This window comes from Mercenaria mercenaria, chromosome 7 (genome assembly GCF_021730395.1).
Source record: "Mercenaria mercenaria strain notata chromosome 7, MADL_Memer_1, whole genome shotgun sequence".
In the NCBI taxonomy this organism is placed as follows: domain Eukaryota; kingdom Metazoa; phylum Mollusca; class Bivalvia; order Venerida; family Veneridae; genus Mercenaria; species Mercenaria mercenaria.
The window spans coordinates 4,350,807-4,370,550 of NC_069367.1; the positions used below are offsets into that span (position 1 = coordinate 4,350,807).

General features: G+C 33.1%; 1 protein-coding gene across 1 annotated transcript; it reads left to right on the plus strand.

Moving 5' to 3' along the window:
• The first annotated feature begins 12,014 nt into the window (after positions 1-12,014).
• LOC123555681 (probable G-protein coupled receptor 139) lies at positions 12,015-18,045 on the plus strand. The gene is made up of 2 exons (XM_045346271.2): positions 12,015-12,111; positions 16,607-18,045. Exon 2 carries the CDS (start codon positions 16,608-16,610, stop codon positions 17,796-17,798), a length of 1,191 nt encoding a protein of 396 aa, XP_045202206.2. The 5' UTR covers positions 12,015-12,111; position 16,607; the 3' UTR covers positions 17,799-18,045.
• Positions 18,046-19,744: the final 1,699 nt, after the last annotated feature.

Here is a 19,744-nt window from a genome sequence, read left to right on the forward strand (position 1 = left end):
TCGTCCAGTTGGAGTTAATTGAAAAATCTCTTGTGTCAACCTGAAATAGAATTTGCACGCATTAAAGGTTATATAAATAGACTCTTGTAGTTAACAGATATAAAGAATGATATCTTTTAACGCTATAAATGATGTGAAAAATATGAAAAATGAAATGACGTGTGGGCAGGGATGACATCATTTAAGTGCTCATTTCGCGCAAAGAAACTAGATATACAGTCAATTTATTTAAAGTGTTTCATTTGCGTTTAATAGTTATATTACGTTAAAATCTATCCCCAACATTATATTTTATATATAATGCATGGTGTTCATAGTGCCGACACACGCAGCCACCTCATTTTGAAGAATTGTCTTCAAACTGACAAAGTCACGACAAAAGTAGAGAAGATATTTTCAAGACAGATTTTATCTGCAACAATTGTTTACTTTAAAAGCATATTAAGTGCAGTGATGTGATCTAAATAACACTTTCCCATTCTATTTCTACTAAAATGTAAAAAATACATCCACAATTTAAACGAAAGCTAGCTTAAACATAAACATTCGTAGCCATTTATCGTAGCAAAAAATAGAGTCGCATAACCTGTTCGTCGTTATTGTGCTATATTAGTGTTCTATAACCTGTCCGCCATTACGCGATTCATTTTATTTCAAACATTTCTTAAAACTTTGTAAATGAGCAAATTCTGTACGATATATTTGCCACTAAATGGTTTTTTTTTCTTCTTTTTTTTTTTAATTAAATGATCTGGAGAGTTTTCAAGAATTTCCAGTCTTGCGCTCAGTATAATATTCTCACTAAGATTTATTTTAGACAAGTAAAATGATTCACCAAAAACGTCTTATCTCTTCATGTTAAAATGCTTTTATTCAGCAGTCCTGTATTCAAGTATGAAATAGAAAACAAGTATAATTGTTAGACACATGTATCCAAATCTTATAGATTAACCTAAATGAAATATTAAAAGATATCAGAGTATCAATATAATTTACATTATTTCGTGTAAGTGTTACCGAATACTAGTATTCGATACTATCAGATCATAAAGGCTATCTTTCAAATTGAAGTTTGGTCATATTATATACGAACAACAGAATAGGAATTTTTGTTTCTCAACTATTTAAAAAGACCATATCAAGAGAAAATAAAAGATGACAGCGTCAGGAATCGAACCCAGACTGCCGCGGCAATAAAGAAGTTTTCCGCTGTCGTTACCATGAACGCTGAGGAGGGTTTGATGTTCAATGCGCGTTAAATTTACAAACGCTTTTCAATTTTCATCATAAAAAGTAGTTAAAACAATTAATTCTCATTTTCTGTAACATATAGTCTGTCAGCAATTAAGAAATATAGCATTAATTTCCAGAGATTTAAAAAAAATTGTCGAACTTTGCCTTTAATGCCTGTATTTGGTATTCTTTTATTTTTTTAGTTTGAAAATTGCGTTATCTTTTCTTTCCCCCAAGATTGCACACAGATACATTTAACATAAAATAATCTAACTGTGTCAAATATTTAATCACACTTTAAATTTCATTGTGTATTACAACATTGCCTAGGGATAAGCATTACCCGACCAGTGTTGTTTCAAGTGGGTCATAAAATATGTTAATACACTTATAAGTATTTGTATGGTTTTTACGTTGTATTTATGTATCACCTTATTCTGTCTTTGTATCGTCTTTTTTTTCTCGGGAAATTAGTTTTTATGATTTTTACAATTATTTCACTTGACAAATTTTATATCACTGGAGAGAAAATTTTAACACAAACTAGAAAATAAAACGGATTGTTTGCTGTATTTTTGTTGTATATAAAAACGCTACTTAGAAAAGTTTTAAAGTACGTCATTTTGCGCTCTGCTAAAAAAAAAAAGACGTTTGTGGTCATGGCTGCAAAATAGGTAATAACAGAAAACTGAAAATATACCAATCTTTCGGAAATACATATGTAAACTATGAAAATTTCGTAATAGTCCGTTGTAAATCGGTAGGTGGTGTATATTTGAAATAAAAGACTTAGCTACGCAATTACTTATATTGTGTACATATATATAATAATATTAGCGGGGCCATGGGAAAACCAACATAGTGCGTTTGCGGCCAGCCTGGATCCAGACCAGCCCGCGCATCCAGGATCTTTGTTGTTCGCCTTCAAACCTTATTGCAATTAGAGAAACTGTTAGCGAACAACATGGATCCTGACCAGCCTGCGCATCCGGATCCATGCAGGTCGCAAAGCCGCTATGTTGGTTTTCTCATGGCGCGGCTCATATGTTTAATATCATGTTTCATATATTTACAAGAAAGTAAACTTATGTGTTAGATGTATAATATCTAACGATTTCTAAATATTTCATAATATGTTTTAAGATCGAAATTACAGACATACTCGATTTTTTTTCTAACAAATGACTTTTTTGTTTTCAGGATGATTGAATATGTACGTGCGCAGGTCTATCTGTGCACGTGAACAGGTCTGGTTAGAGTAAAAACACGTTTACATGCACAGATTGACCTTCCCGCGAGATTTTTAATGTTCTTACAGTTGTTTCAAAATATATAAACCCTAGGCAAACAAAAGATCTAGAGTAGGTGTGTATTTTTTCCATATTGAAAGAGAATAAAACTTTCAAAAATTCTGAAATTTTATTATAACCAACCTTTTTTGATATGATACTATGAAACAATAATACGCATCACAACCGCTTACATTTTAGTCTAGAAAAGCATTATTTTGTCAGTTAGATTACCCATTTTCTAAAGATAAAAGATCGTAAATACTAACTTCATGAATGCTTTCATGAGATTCCAGTTTTGATCGAATGAATGAATGTACGTGCCGCCTAATTCATTCGTAAAGAAGTTAGCCGTGCCTACTTTGCTTCTGCGAAATATATATTTTTTTCTTTACAATTTTTTTTCTCGTTTAACCACAATGGTATTCATGAAATATTTTTGCACGATATTTTCTTTTATTTCAAACACTTGCAACATTAGCTTTTGGTGACTGGAATTTTTGTCTACTAATGAATGAATGAAATAATTGTTGAATTAATTGTGCTTGAATGACTGAATGAATGAAAGATTTCACGAATGAATGAAACTACTTAACGGCTATTCTGAATATTCTTTTTCATATTATAATTATATAATAAATAGACAATTTTTACTGACGCTAGCAATTAAAAGGGTATTTCGTTTGAAGTGTATTATTTAATCTACATAATTGTACATTAAATATTTTCCTTTAAATCGCAGCAACTCGTGTTCCCGATTAATTAAAAAAAACAACAACAGAGAACAGGAGAATTACAAGGCTAACTCCATTTTCATACAACCTTTCGACTATTTATTAAGTCTTCATCAGGAAGTCAACAAATATGATATGAAATAAACAACGTCATGAATTTAAGTATTTCATGATCTGCCTTGTTACAGAAAGAATTCATATCGAGAAAGAAACCCTGACTAATTCAGTTAATCAAATAAGTACTTACCCGAGCCTTCGTCTTCCTCTGCAGAATAACGGTAATGTCAAGACATTTTTGCAATATACAGATAAGTGCGTGCGGTCACTTCGACCAGATGTTATCGCCTCGGGCTAGAGGAATGCGCGCTGATTGGCCGATTCCATTAAACGGCAGGGGGTTAAATTAGGCCATGCCGATTATCTCATCATATATATGCATACAATTAGTATCAATTAATGTTGCAGTAAAACTGTGCCGCAGAACCTATTCATAACTTTATCATGACATCACAGTACATTAGGGGTTCTAACTGACCAATCAGAGAGCTGCATTTTCAAGTACCTGCCAGTTTCCACTTGGGTATAACAAAGTATATTTACAATGAACATATAGTGACTTTAGAAACAAATATCACAGCATTTTAGAAATCAATTAGATTATCAAATGTACTTACCCGAGTGTCTACCCGCAGAAACTTTGAATGTTTCATTAAAAATCATATCGATTTACAGTTTATTAGTTAAAAGTTTGGCCGATTTTAACCAGGGGCTTAAAGTCGGCAATGGTTATATCAATACAAGTAAATAGTATCATTAATGTTTGCAGTAAACTTAGAATATGTACAATTTATTTACGAAGAGATGGATGAATGAGTGCAAACTTATATAGCATTTTGTTGAAGTCTATGTTAGACGATTGTGTTTATTTTCTTATGTCCGTAAGTATTGACCTGGCACTCATTAATCTTTGCAAATATTTTCGGGCGTTTTCGTTAATTTACCTAATATTTGTATCCTGAAAATAACCATATTTTACAGCTAACCAATGTCACGGTGGGTTTGATTTCCAGGCACGTTACCACGGGTATCATTTTTTAAAAATGTAATGTAATGTTAACGATACCTGTTTTATTTTTACATAAATTTATGTATCATATTTTTTTAAACAAAATTATTGTTTTCTCTTGTATTTATATTCTAGTACGCTTATGACGGGTAACATGCCTTTTTATCTAAAATACTTTAAACAATTTATTCTACTTTGTTACAACGAGTAAATATGATAACTTTTAGTAAATAGACCATAAATATCACGATACGTTTGATCAAATAAGTGGTATTGGTAAGTATGCATATAAAATTTGGGGGAAAAGGTATGGTCAGAGGTAGGATTCGAACCCACGACCCTGATATTGGCAGCAACACCGCTTGTCCACTCAGTAACCTGCACATGCAAAAGTATATCAATTAAGAGTTATATATGTAATATTTATATTGCTATTTGTGATCGAACACTGAAAATCAATTTACGGAAATATACGAAATACTCATGAACGGAAACTACAACCACGAGAAATAACTTGGAACAGTGTATACTATGGTAGCATAGAGGGGACATGTTCGCACTTGTTTGCTATCACGTTAGCTTGTGTTAGCTAACACGTTCGCACGTGGTAGCTAACACGTGCGCACGTGATAAATAAAATGTTTCCTATGTCCCCGCTATGCAACCGTAGTATACATAGAAGCAACCGCGGAATTATTTTTAAAATACGAACACATATTTCACTTAATAGTTCATAAATAACAGCTAAAATTAAACAAAAGAAGTATAAAATACATTTTATAGCTCTCTGAATTGAACTAAACTGAATGACTACGGTTAATTATGTGCTTTCTTAATAATCAAAATGCCATGTTATCTACACGTTGGTTTAAAGGTCCGACCTAGCCGAATGGGGCCTCAGCGGCCGAGTGGTTTAGATCGCTGACTTCAAACAACTTGCCCCTCACCGATATGGGTCAGAGATTCATTCGGGGTGTTGAATTCTCCATGTGAGGAAGCCATGAAGCTGGCTTACGGAAGGCCGGTGGGGCTACCCAGGTGCCAGCTCGTGATAAAATATTGCACGGAGGGCACCTGTTGTATTCCTTCACCAAAAAAGCTGGCAAGTCGTTATAGGATCAATAATTGTATCGATGTTACATTAAATCCAACAAAAACACAAAAACGACATACCCGGACGGTAGAAGACCAGGATCTTGCGAAATTCGAGTAAGAATAAAAAATGCGAGTAGGAAGTCATGGCACTAGAATATTTTCGCGATCACGCTTAAAAATCGAGGAATTCGCTCAAACTGTCCTATTCTCTTAAAGCAAACTCCTTTGAGGTAGTTGATTTATTATATCTTGTTGTTATTTTTTAAATTTTAGAATCAATTTCATAAGTAAAGTTTGGTGTTATATTCTACGTAAGGTCTTATATTATTACTGTATAAAACAGGGATGGATTAGTTGATTATTTTTTTCTATACTAGTAATTATTTGCACTGTATACACGAGCGTTCGAAATGTGCAGCAGAAAGAGTAATTAATGCATGCATTTGATTTTTACAACGGCGATGATACACGAAGGTGTTTATCACTACAAATAAATAAGGATGAATGAATTTTTTTCTCAATCGGATATTTAGATTGAATGTAAAAGTAATTCGGAAACGCGCAAGAAGAAATGATGGATTTATTCATGCCTTTGATTTTATACCTGTTTTAGCCCGCGAATGTTTTTATCAGTTCGTGAGATATTAGTGCTATACATCTATTTCGTCCATTCATTCATTCATTCATTCATTTGACATACATGTACACGTTCAAAAACATGCAAAACGTTTGGCCTTTGAAATTGCCGGAGAATATACTTTTCACTACATATATTGATTGCATGGCTTATCATTCATAATGATTTTTCATTAGTATCGACAAGGAAAGAAATTGATAGCTTAATCAATCCTAATTGCTTGTATTGAAAAAGAAGAAGAAGAAGAAAAACATGCAAGATACAAGAAGAAAGGATGAATTATTTGAGGTCTTTGATTTTATATTCGCGATGGTCTGCGAATGTTTATTTTTCAATTTTGGACGCACAAGAACAAAAATGAATTATTCCATGCCTTGATTTTCCATTTGAATGAGTTTACTACAAGAGGCCCTTGACACCAGATTTTAGCTAATATGATCTTTCTTTAAAAATGAAAATTGGTCATATTATGAACATTAGAACAAGCTATTCTTTGCACACTTTTTTATTAAAAGAATGTTAAACAAAGCAAAAGATATTTATGAGTTGGGAATCGAACCCGGATTGCCTAGGCAATATAAAGCCCCTAAACATCTTCACCAGCACACCACGGAGGAATTTGTACGACCGTTTAAATAAAGCTTTATAATTAACGCAGTTTACCTTCGGTACCCCGTGACAAACGTTTTCAGTCTAATATAGATTATGAATGAAAAATTTAGTGAATATCGGGACTGGATTTTTTGTCTGTATACACTGAATGTAGAAATTATGAAAACACGAAGGAATATATATTGTACATTGTAGAAAGTTCGAAACATGGAAGGAAGGATGAATTAATCTATGTCGTTGATTTTTATACGCCTGAAGGGTGCGTGTAATGATATGACGCTGGTGTCCGTCTGTCCGTTAGCTTTTCTGTAACCGCTCTGTTACTCTTGAACCCTTCAAGGATTTCGAAGAAATCTTGCCACAAATGTTCACCATATCGAGACAACGTTTTAATGGCTCGCTTCAATATTAAGGTCATACATAAAGGTCAAAAGTTATATGATATTGTTTCACGTCCGCTCTGTAATTATAACTACTCTTGAACTGCTTGAAGGATTTAAAGAAACTTAGCATAAATGTCAACAACACCGAGACGACGTGCAGAGCGCATGTTTCGGATTGCTCGCTTCAAGATCAAGGTCACACTTGTGCTTTAATAAAGGCAACTAACATGCATATTTCATTTCAAAGTATATATAGATTTTCAAAAGCTCTATCATAATGTATATAAAACAGCAATGTATCATTAACCCATGAATCTTTGCTGCAGTTTTAGCCTAAAAGTGTCATATACCACTAGCAAAAACTTGGAGAACAGAATTTCCTTTTAATTACTGCGCTAACCTTTTAATGACCAGATTATAATCATTTATATTTTTGCCAAACATTACTATGTATGATTATATACACATTTCTGAATCCCGTATTTCCGCCACATACGGCAAAGTACAAGTTCGAAAACATGCAAAACGTTTGACCTTTGAAATGGCCGGAGAATATAATTTTCACTACACATATTGATTGCATCCCGTATTTTTTAAATATATAAATTATTTAAATCCCGTATTTCCGGCATATACGGGACATATACGGAGTTGTATACCAAGCATATACGGGACATATACGTCCCGTATTTTCGAAATATATAAATTATTTAAATCCCGTATTTCCGGCATATACAGAAAATATACGGAGTTGTATACGAAGAATATACGGGAAATTTAATCCCTGTATTTTCGAAATATACAAACTATACATATCCCGTATATCCAGAATATACGGGAAATATACGGAGTTGTATACAAAGAATATACGGGAAATATAAGTCCCGTATTTTCAAAATATACAAATTATTTAAATCCTGTATTTCTGGTATATACGGGAATAATACGGAGTTGTATACGAAGCATATACGGGACATATACGTCCCGTATTTTCGAAATATACAAATTATTTAAATCCCGTATTTCCGGCATATACGGGAAATGTACGGAGTTGTATACGAAGAATATACGGGAAATTTAATCCCTGTATTTTCGAAATATACAAACTATACATATCCCGTATATCTAGAATATACGGGAAATATACGGGGTTGTATATGAAACATATACGGGAAATACACGTCCCGTATTTTCGTAATATACGGATTTATGTATTCCCGTACACCAGACATATACGGGAATATACGGTGCTGTATACGATCAGAATAACCCTTTTTAGAATTTCCCGTATTTCAATGATATACGGGGTATCGTATACTAAGAATTCCGTATTTCATAGTATACGGAAGTCCGTATTTTATTAGTATACGGACTTTTAAATATACAAGCCCCGTACACGCCCGTATTTTTGTTTTCCCGTATTTCTTCCCGTATACGGGTAATATACGGGATCCCGTACACTCCCGTATATTAACTCTTTTTTCGCAGTGTCAGGAATGGAAAAACATAAGATGCTTTAGAAACAGGCAGTAACAAGTGGTAATGAAATAGTTAAAGCTTTAAGCGCGTAATCGTATGATCTTTATATTTCTGCAATCTCTGATTAAATTCAGCGATTAGTGATTAACATTATAAATTTTCAGCTATTGAATGAAAAATAATGTAGAACTAAAACTCTTTAAAATCATACTGTAGTCTTTCGATTAGACTATTTCTTTTATTTTGAATGTTAGTCAACATGACTTTGTTTACAAATGATTCGTTGCTGGTGCCTTATTTCCAAATTTCCTAATTCTTGTTCCCTCCATCGAAAACGTTTATTGCTAAGTTTAATATCGTTCCATTGTATTTGTAACACAATGCACATGTTGCAACTGTTTGCCTATCTTTGTGTTCATGATTTATTTATTTTATTTATAGACATCGATTTGTTAAACAATGTTTAATCCAGTAAAATTTCATAATAAAAGTATTATATGTTTTTATAACAATTGTGATGATTTCTATTGGCAATACACATTTTGAGAATGCTTTGTTGAAATTTTAGTATGATATTTTCAAACTATTTTTCTAAAAGTGTGATTTTTTTTTATAATGTTGAAAGTTCAGTATAATATTTTCAAAACATTTTTCTTATAGTGTGAAAAATTCGAAGAGTACCATAATTGATACTGAAAGATGCTGTTAAAGAAATGGAGGGAGCGTTAGGATTTTCGCTAAAGGTCCATAATGCTTTAAGTTTTTATCTTAAAATCAGATGAAACAGCATTTCAAATAGATGTTATACGCACTTGCATAGTTAAAACAAACACTACTTTTGATATTGCACATTAACTGTTATAGTTAGAGCCACAAAGGGAGGTAATAAAAACAATAGATTCAATTAAACATTCCAGTATATTCAGCAATATTCAAACCTTTGACAAATGTTAATGAAAGCAATTATCAGAAATAGAATTAACAAGAAATTAGTGAACATTATGTTCATAGCGGAAAATGTGGCAACCGCATATTAAACAAAGGCATTATGAGCCTTTAACGATATAGTTGTGACATGTCTCTCATAATGTAAATGGATGAAATAGTAATATAAGTATAAAGTGGTCCTTAACATCTTTCCAATAGAGAGATTGACCTAATTAACAAATAATCACGGTCTTCAAGTGGTTTGTCGTTTATTGAATCACGGTTCAGAGTTCAGATGCGCAGGATATGAACCACAATGGCATTAACCAGAACGGTTTAATATCAAAGCATCAGAACGACAAACCACAAGAAGCCCTTGATTGTTTAAGTTTAACATGTTTACTGAAATATTTTGATAAAAATTATGCTAAGCTTCATTCATCAAGAGGTACTGAACCTGACATAATGTGGAATTTTTGACGTCATATTTGACGTCATAATGTTCTCTTACCAGTCCTTGTGTAAGCAGAGCTTGAACTTCTTTGTTTAACTTGCAATCAAATCGAGCCGTTTTATAATTGTATTTAACATACTACGGTATACATTTAGGCAAACAGCTATTTTATACATTGTCTGTAGTGACGTCATCTTGGTATTCTTCATCCAGCAATTAATACTACATTTTCATAAGGTGAAAACTTGTACGTAAAATATTTACAAAAGCATCAGTAGCAATTTGATCATTTGATATCATTACTGGTAAAAGCTCCAACAATCCCGATCATACAACGTACTCTACATTAGTATTTTATCTAATACGGTTTTACAGTTTGGATCTAAATGGCTTCATCTATAAAATATAACATTTCCAGCAGTGTTAATGAGGACGTTTCAACATGGGAAGAAAGACTCATTAAGGTACATCACAATGATAATTGGAATCACACTCATTGTATCACGATACTAGGTGCAGTTTAATAGCAAAACTCACCTCTAATATTTTTACTTTCTAAAATCAGTATACGAGCACGTCTCCAAGATTGCCGAAGTCAGGTGCTATACTATTGATAAACCGGAAAGAATGGCGTAATGTCATTTTACCGCAAAACAGAACGAAGCATATCTTGGCATACGGACACGAAAATCATTTTTAATGAATTAATGGCAAACCAAGAGTAAATTTATTTAAACGAGAAAGCATCTATCTTTCGTATAATAAATACTCTTTTAAAACCGTTCTTAATAATACCATAAAGTCAGTTTGAAATGTGTTTATATTTTCAGTTATCAGCTAAATATCTCAAAAGAAGCACGAATATATATAACTTTATTGTATCATACTATTGACAATTACATCTTCAGTGTAGAAAAAAATCCACCAGATCACATACATTATTATTGTGAGACTTTTGTCACAAAAACCTACGTTAGGTCTATTGTTTTTAATGTCTAGCTTAAATTCAAGCACTTGTCCCTCTCTTTTCATTTGCCAGATTTTCTATACATTTTCTATATTTATAAAAAACCAGGGTAACATAAAATTATAATTTGTTAAAATTTATCCAGAACGTATAGAACTATCCTTTCACTGAAATTAAAACTCCCATTATATCCCAGTATAAAGAAAATTCTAGTAAAGCGAGTATTACATTTTCCTAAAAATTAGGACAAAGAGTCTTAGTCTGTATTTCAGACTTCAAGCATGTCATATTTTACTCCTTCCTTGTATTGACAACACATAGAATGACCATAATTGTATAGAAGATATACAACACATTTTCAAGTAAGGTAAATGGATTGGATCACAAGTTTAACTACAATTAAAAGTTCAACCCGCCCCGAATATATTGCCTGCATTTTATTCTCATGAAAAATTTGACAAAATGAGCCACACCATGAGCAAATTAACATAGTGCATATGCGACCGGCATTGATCCAAACTAGCCTGCACATACTCGCAGTCTGGTCAGGATCCATGCTGTTTGCTACATTTAACGGTTTTTCTAATAAGCAATAGGCTTTGAAAGCGAACAGTATGGATTCTGACTAGACTGCGCGGGTAAAAAGTCATATCTATTAATTCAAACCCTTTCTTTATATATATTTGTATCCATAATCACATAGTATGCAATCGTAAAAGGTTTAAGTGGTCGATACAAACTTTCCCTTCAGTAGGTATTTCTAAAACTGTCCAAATATGGGTCGTAAGTAACGGATATGACCTCACATTAATAACAGAACGTCATTTTATTTGTTCAAATAAGCAGGGTCATAAAATTATGATTCAGTGTTTAGATATCGTAATGTCCTTTTTAGTGTTGTTTCCAAAATTGTACAGGTCCCAATAGGTCCTAAGTAACAGTTACGGTTATATGATTCTGGGACGTCTAAATGAATAACGAAAATATTAAGCGCAACCAGATTGCAAATGTTCCTATACCACTTCTGGACCAATAACGATGCCGCAGTGTTAGAATGCATGCTGTAATTCGCTACCAAAGAACAGTTTCTGATATTGGATTTCTATCGAGATTATTTAAATTCTATGACTATCCAGTTTTATCAACAGGAGGTTGATAAAAAAACGTCATAGCACCGGATTACACAGCCCCGGATTACTCCGGAATACACAGTGGGACTATCACATTTATCTAAGGTCTGTTTTTTTTACTTCTGATCTTTGTCAAAACTAAATTCACTCAGTTCTGTAATATGCGAATTTGCATTGAACAAAAATAAACTTTTATTTTATTTATATATTGTCGACAATATTGTATATAATTATTGCTCTTTTTAATTAATTTCTAATCAATTTCTAATTCATTTCATCTTTTGAATGTATTTTCTTCAGAACTGTCAAATTCATATAAAACGATAATGTTGCATTTAACACATATTTTGACATTACGAACGACACGATTGAATCCTAGCCTATATATTATTTTTATAACATATTAAAATCATGTGTTATTATATAGCAACTTCAAAGAGATTATAATGTTGAAATAATTATTAAAGATTCGAAAGGGAAAACCGTTTACTTCTTCATATAAAATTATAGAATATGATCACAGAATATCATATAAGATTCTTTCAACTGACAGATCCGCGGGAATGTGTGGCCGCCAATTTCTATAAGCATACGAGTTAATTTCTATCTACGGAAGGTTTGTTAACGGGATTATCTTAAGCGTGTTTATGACGTTTAACTAGAATGAAACTGCTGTTATTGTCGCTAGTCAGGGTTGTTTTAACAGGAGGGAGGGTAAACGTGTGTTACTAGGGCGATTCTCGCTCACGAGCTGCTAAAGCACCTTTTTCTTATATGCGCGTTCCGTGGCAAAGTGTCAACGTATTGCGGCCCCAAAACGGATAATTCAAAAGGAAATGACGTCAACGTCATAAAACAGTGCTGACATTCTCGCGAATTTCACTGAACTTCAAAGAAGTTATAGTTAAAATCGCTGGGTTAGCGCAAAACGGATGTAACTTATAGACATTTCAATGAAAATATTTAAGTCAATGACATCTTTTATTCAAATTGTTTAACGGTCACAACCCAGTTTGTAAAGGGCACTAAAATATAAACTTATTTCGAAACTTCCAAGCAAGCGTTTTTGCTTTAACTCTGACTTAAAAGTGATAAAACGATAAATAACACAATTTTTTGTTAAAAAAGAAAGAAAATTAACCTTCTGATAGTGTATTTGAGAAAATTCAGCTAACTTTTCAAAGCATGTGTTTGAGAAAATTCAGCTAACTTTTCTGAGCATGTGTTTAAGGAAATTCAGCACCTACACGTTTGTTACTTGTACATATTGTCGTGTACTCTTTTGCAAATCTTCATAAATAGAAAAGTATATATTGCCTTTGAAAATAGCAAACAAAATGGAATCCCGCAATTAAAACAAACATGCACACCTATTTACTGCATTATCCCTTCAGGAATGTCTTTGGATGACATACCCTCTTTTCAAACTTTCCTGACATGAACGGGGTCAAATCGCTGCAGTTCATACCAGGACAAAATGAGCTTTTTTATCAATTTTGATTTGAAATTCAGCTTGAAATATGTTTAAGATACCTCAGATTTACCATTAAAATATGAGTGACTTACCTAAATAAATGCAATTTATTATTACTTCCTAACTTACTACTTTTTCAAAAGTAAAATATGGCATTCGATTATTATGTTTTACTGAAATCTGACATCTGACATGATAAGTGTTATATTGACATGATTTCCCAAATGTGCGAATTAAATTTACTGATGAATTATAAAAAATAAACAGATATAGAAGGAAGAATAAACAAATATACACACAATTTTATAATCAAAATCATAGAAGAATTAAGTAAAACGTTCTTCAGCTTGGCTATATGATGAAAAATGAAAACTACCAAGCGTAAAAAATATATATATGCGATTTTACCGCCGATACTGCCTAGAACCAATTTCGTTTCTCCAAAACTGCTGTTAAGAAACAAACGTTTTTTTACTATGCCGAAAGAATACACTGAACTGAAGGTGTTCCTCCTGAAAACACATATAAACACGTATAGTGACATGACGTTTGCCTGGTCTAAAGATGACTGTTTACTAATTAAATAGATGGTTGTATTTGAGGACGTGTATTTTGTTTCGATTACGAAGAACTTACTGACGTTTCTCAAGACAATTATTTCTTTAGGAAAAATAAAAATGGGGGATGAGGGCGGAATACTGCAAAGTCCGGATGTCGTGAGCGAGATTAAAGTGTGTGAGTATTTCTGTTAAAATTGCTTTTTATAGTTATTTCATTCATTATTTCTGAGGCTAATTGTTAATGAAGGATAAGAAGTAAATGTCTTGTTTAAAACATGTTGTTGTTTTTTTTTATTTTAGTTTTGTTACTTTTATTTAAAATTAATAATTTTCTGTCGAACGCTCGAAATTTCATGAAAATTCTGTAAGATTAGCGTATTTGGTTATATCGCCTCGAGCTCCGAAATAAGTCCTAGAAGTGCCTCGAAAACATTAAAAGGTTTCGCTAATTACGCCTATCATTCAGCTACTTTGATTTCAATTTGAGTCGCTGCAAGGGATTTTTATGAATGACTTCCTCAGAGTCAGTTATCGAAATACCTTGACGGAAAACAGCCGACTTCGTTCTCAGTTTGACCATCCTCAGAGCGCTGGGTTGGATATGCTTTCCGCTTGAGCTGATCTGTCATTAGATCATCATTTCCCAATTTACTATGAAAATATTTTATTATTTGTTTTTGTCACTTGGTTATCTAAACGAATAAAGTAAAATTCGAAGGGACAAAAGAGGTCTAAGCGTTTAAGTAAAAATTAAACACCTTTCGTATTTATTCTCGGATTCGTACATATAGAGAATTTCCAAGACGTTTCCACTGGTAAAGTTATAAATTCAATAATATCGTCACTACAAAAATTGTGCTGTTTATATATGCTTGGCGTCCACAAATTATATAGGGCTGTAATATTTTCATTTCTGTAATAAATGGTAACGCTATTTAAATAATAATCGCCAAATATATCTTTGTGGCCGTAAGGAACTAAAAGCTTATAAGGTGTGTTATAAATTGTTTTTTCGTGCAGATATTCAGACATCACTCTGTTGGTGGATATATTTATCACATGATCCCTTCCGAACTATTTCTTAATCTATAACAACAAAAAACAAACAGCATGGAATCATTCTGGATTTGTATTATATCAATGAATAAACGTTGTTTCTTCTGTTGAACACTTTTTGTTTAATATGCGTATCTAATACATTCTCGCCTGCTACTAATTTCCTCTATTTCTGCTGGCCACGAGAAGCTGTATCTGGGCCATCACATTCCATATTAGTTATCGTCTGGTACGTATTCAAACAACTTGGCTGCCGCATCACTGGCGTAAATGGATTTAGTCGGATCGTTCCGGACATGTCGTATACTTTTAAAATCATTTTTCTTCTTTATGTTAAAGCCCAGTAGACAATATAAGCCCCAGTTTCATCATTCAACAGTGAATAATGGGGGCATATCGTATTAACAAAAATATCAAGTAGACAAAGTACAACATTAAACATATAAGTCCTATCTTCTTTCGAAATTTAGGTCACAATTTGAGGTGTATAATAACTTTTGCTTAATTAGTCAGTGACGAATTAAAAAGTTAGCTTCTACCTCTGTTTTAATTTAGTCATTCCAAAAACAAACAAACAAAAATAAACAAACTAAAAAAAAAAAAAAAAAAAAAACCCGGCGCAATCTTGTTTTTTAAAATATGCAATAACAATTTTTTTACGAACTTTTATCTGGCACGTGAGACCGCCACGAATACAAAAGTCATTTATCAATAGCAGAATACACAAATAGAAATTGATACAAAGCCTGTCAAAAGTTAATGTTTTGCACTTTAATCCTGGAAAGGAATGATATGGAGCGCAGATGGTCGACGAAACGGTTATATATTTTCTAAATTAATAGTCTGTGAAATTATGAGGCTGCGAATCTGACATTGAATTGATCTACGGATAAAACTCCACTTGTCAACAGATCTAATTCTGATTAATATTATATAGAAGACAAATATAGAACATAAGATTTTTGTAATTTTTCTTCTTTTATTTTCTAATGTTTGGGCTTTAAACTTTAAGAGTTATTATCCAAGAAAGGCTATTGACACTTAATTGATGTACACTGTATGTAATTGTGAAAATTGTTTTTAAGGCAGACATTCCTACCTACCAAGCTGGTAAGAATCTTCTGTGGGTACGCTTCATTTTTAAATCAGAAGTTTGAATAAATAGAACATTATGCTACTGTCATCGATTTAAATTTTCTAGAATGGTCAACAAAAAATGAAAGTTTCTGCTGGATCCTCGTTATCTTAAATTGTCTACAACCCGCCTAATAGATTCAAATCTTCAAGACAGAAACCTAATATTCTCTAAAATGTGTATGCATTTTGTTTATACCCATTAAAACTCAGTGAAGTATAGAGTTGTCAGTAAGATAACATTGTTATTCTATAGCTTATATCTATTGTTTTCAAATCCGAAGCTAAATAAAATTGTTTTTTTTTTGTATTTTGGATCTTGTTTCTTGTATGTATGGAATTACATTAACTAAATACTTTTCCTCTCTTTTTTCAGCATGAGTTATCAGAATGCAATTCAAGACAGGCAAGCAAATAGCACATTGATGATGGACTACACTGGAAATGATGTAACACAAGACTTGTTTTATGAGAACATTACACAGCTTCCTTATCACCCAATTACGTCTTTTATAGAAGGGTTTGCCATCCCAGTCATATCTCTTTTCGGATTAATTAGTAACACGCTGTCATCCATTGTTTTTCTGCAAAAACCTCTGAGAGATAGTTCTTGTAGCATTTTACTGGCTGCTAGAGGTTTCGCAGACAACGGATTCCTGTCAATATTATTAATTATTTGGATCTCACAAACGTTTCAGTTACATTTAAGTTCAATCAGTGCTTCGTGTAAGATCTTCATTTTTCTAAGTTATGTTTGTGGTTGTATCTCTGTGTGGCTGGTTGTGTTTATTACATTTGAAAACTATATTCGAATATGTAAGCCTTTTGTTGTAAAACGGGTATGTACATCGGCTAAGGCAGAAATTGTCGTTGCATTGCTGTGTCTGATTTCGGCATGCTTCTACAGTTTCTCTTTCTTGGCTATGGGTGCCGACAATTGCGTTCCACTGTCCCAACATTACAACACAGTTCAGGCGCTTGTTTATGCGGATACTGTTATAACGCTTGCATTGCCTCTCTGTTGTATATCTTACCTCATGTCTGCGATAGTGTACAACCTCACAAAATCGTATAGTATTCGTAACAGGCGGAGAGCAACAGGGACGAATCAAGCTAAGAATCCACTTGCAAAAGTGACAAAAATGCTCTTTGCTGTGACTGTTACGTTCTTTTGTTTGAATTTACCGTCGCATATTAATAGACTCGTCATAATGATATCGTCGTTCGTGCAGGAAAACAAACACCAGGAACGTTTTTCAATTCAGGAAGAAGCTATTCAACAAATCACTTTGCTTTTGTCGTATCTTTCACTTTCGACGAATATTATCGTGTATATTACAGTAGGTAAAAATTTTAGAAAAGTGCTTTTAGACATGTATCACCAGACCACTACATTTGCAACGAGAGGAAATAAACAGCAGGGACCATCAATCAAAGTGGATCTTGCAAGTGGAAATAACTTGTCAAACAATGTATCTGTCACAAAACATAGGTCTCTTACTGTATTGTGGACAGACAAGGAATGTTCATATGAACTGGCACCACTCAGAAGATCATATTCCAAATAATGACAGAATAGCCATACCAACTGCAATTTTATAATATCTTGAAAGTTTATAATATTTAAGAGTTAAATAAATTGTTTAGATAGCACTCGCTGGACATAAAAATCATAACTCATGTAATTCAAACAGCGTTAAACAAGTCATCATTCCTGCATGAATAAGTTATAATGTACATGTAATATTGACAACGCAAACTATACACGTACATTAAGTTTGCTTTATAAAAAAAATCATGATGATTTACTTTCATTTTCAGTGTGTCACCAGAACAATAGCTTTTTATGCACAAATGTTTTATACGTCGAATAATAAAAAGCAGTACATGTCCAGTTTATGAATAGAATTTTCTGACATGTCAGTTTCTTTTAAAAGAAAAATGAACATTTTACATTGAACGAAAGAAAACAATGGACAAAATAAACATTATGAAAACCTAAACACATTGTCTAGCCGCTAGTTATTGTATAGTATATAAAACCAAAGTTGCGGTTTGACAGTAATGAGTGATTGCCCTGTTGAAATTTTATAAGCGCGTATTTTTGTTTGTATAGTGGATTAACTGCATTTTTTCACACAATTTTACATCCAGCCTTTTGGAATAATGACCAATGTGGTCAAAACTAGTTAAAATAACTGAATCAGATATTCCTGCTCCCTTGAAAATAAGTACAAATGAGTGAATGAGGAGTTCCTCCTCACTGGGAGGAGGTAAAATAAGGGAATGAGGGATTCTTCCTCCCTAGAAAAAGAGTAAAAACGAGTGAATGAGGGGCTCCTCCTCCTCCCTGGGAAGAGGTAAAATAAGTACATAAGTGGTATTTCAAACACCTCCCTAGGAAATGAGTAAAAAAAGTAAATAAGGAGGTTCCTCCTCCAGCGCAGGCTGGTGTTGACCGCTGGTCGCAAACACACTTTGTTGGTTTTCTCATGGTGCGGCACATATGTTTGGAATTTTCGATCAAATGTAGACATATATGAAGAAGGTGAAATAGATTATTCTGTCCATATTCAGATTTTGTAATGAATAGGGCAGAACGTCTAGAGACATACAATCAAAACACACAAATAATTCTTCTTTTTTTTCATATTTATTTGTCCTGTTACGTAGTTCATAACAGACAGAATGCAGAGCAGAGATGTCAAGTGCTTTCTGACTACATACGCGCAAATATCATAAGTCTTAAAAACTAAATGCGCAAAGATGCTATCGGCGGTCTAGGATAAGGTGCCGGCCATTTAATCCAAAGGTCATAAGTTCGAGCCACACATGGGCCACGCCGTGACTCTTCATATGACATCAGAACTGTTTTTTCCAGGAAGAGGTCTCAATAGATGTTCCAATCAGCTTGAAACTTTCATCACAATCGAGCTAAAATAAATCAGTTTAAACTTAACTAAACGATATCTAAAATAGAATTAAATCCAATGTACATTCTGGGTATTTTCAGATACACTTTGCCAAAGTTAAAGCTCTGCAAAATTAATACACAAGTAGATTAACCGAATCTGTCATGTCCAGGAGGTTTTGTCCCGAGATTGTACTGATTTCTTAAAATGTGATTTCGTTTATTTGCACAAACTTAATTGATACTGTAAATTAAAATTCTTACTGTTCCAACCAGTTTATAACTTTGATTACCGTATTATTCAATCAGAAACATAATACTCAATAGACCTTACAACGGGCTATTAACTATGTCCATTGAATTTTGCACAAAACTTTTCACCGTTTGCCTTGTTCTCGGTGCTTCCGAGGGATCTACTTTCCATATTGCATTTACTTTACAACAGCGGGTGTTAATGATCATTGATTTCAACTTATTTAGATTTGAAGATTGAATACTGCATATAACAAGCCGGTGCTAGGGGGCGTGCGCAGTGTTGCATTTTCCATTACTGCTCATGAACAGACTCAATCAAACCGAGTATGCAATTTTCACTGTTTGCCT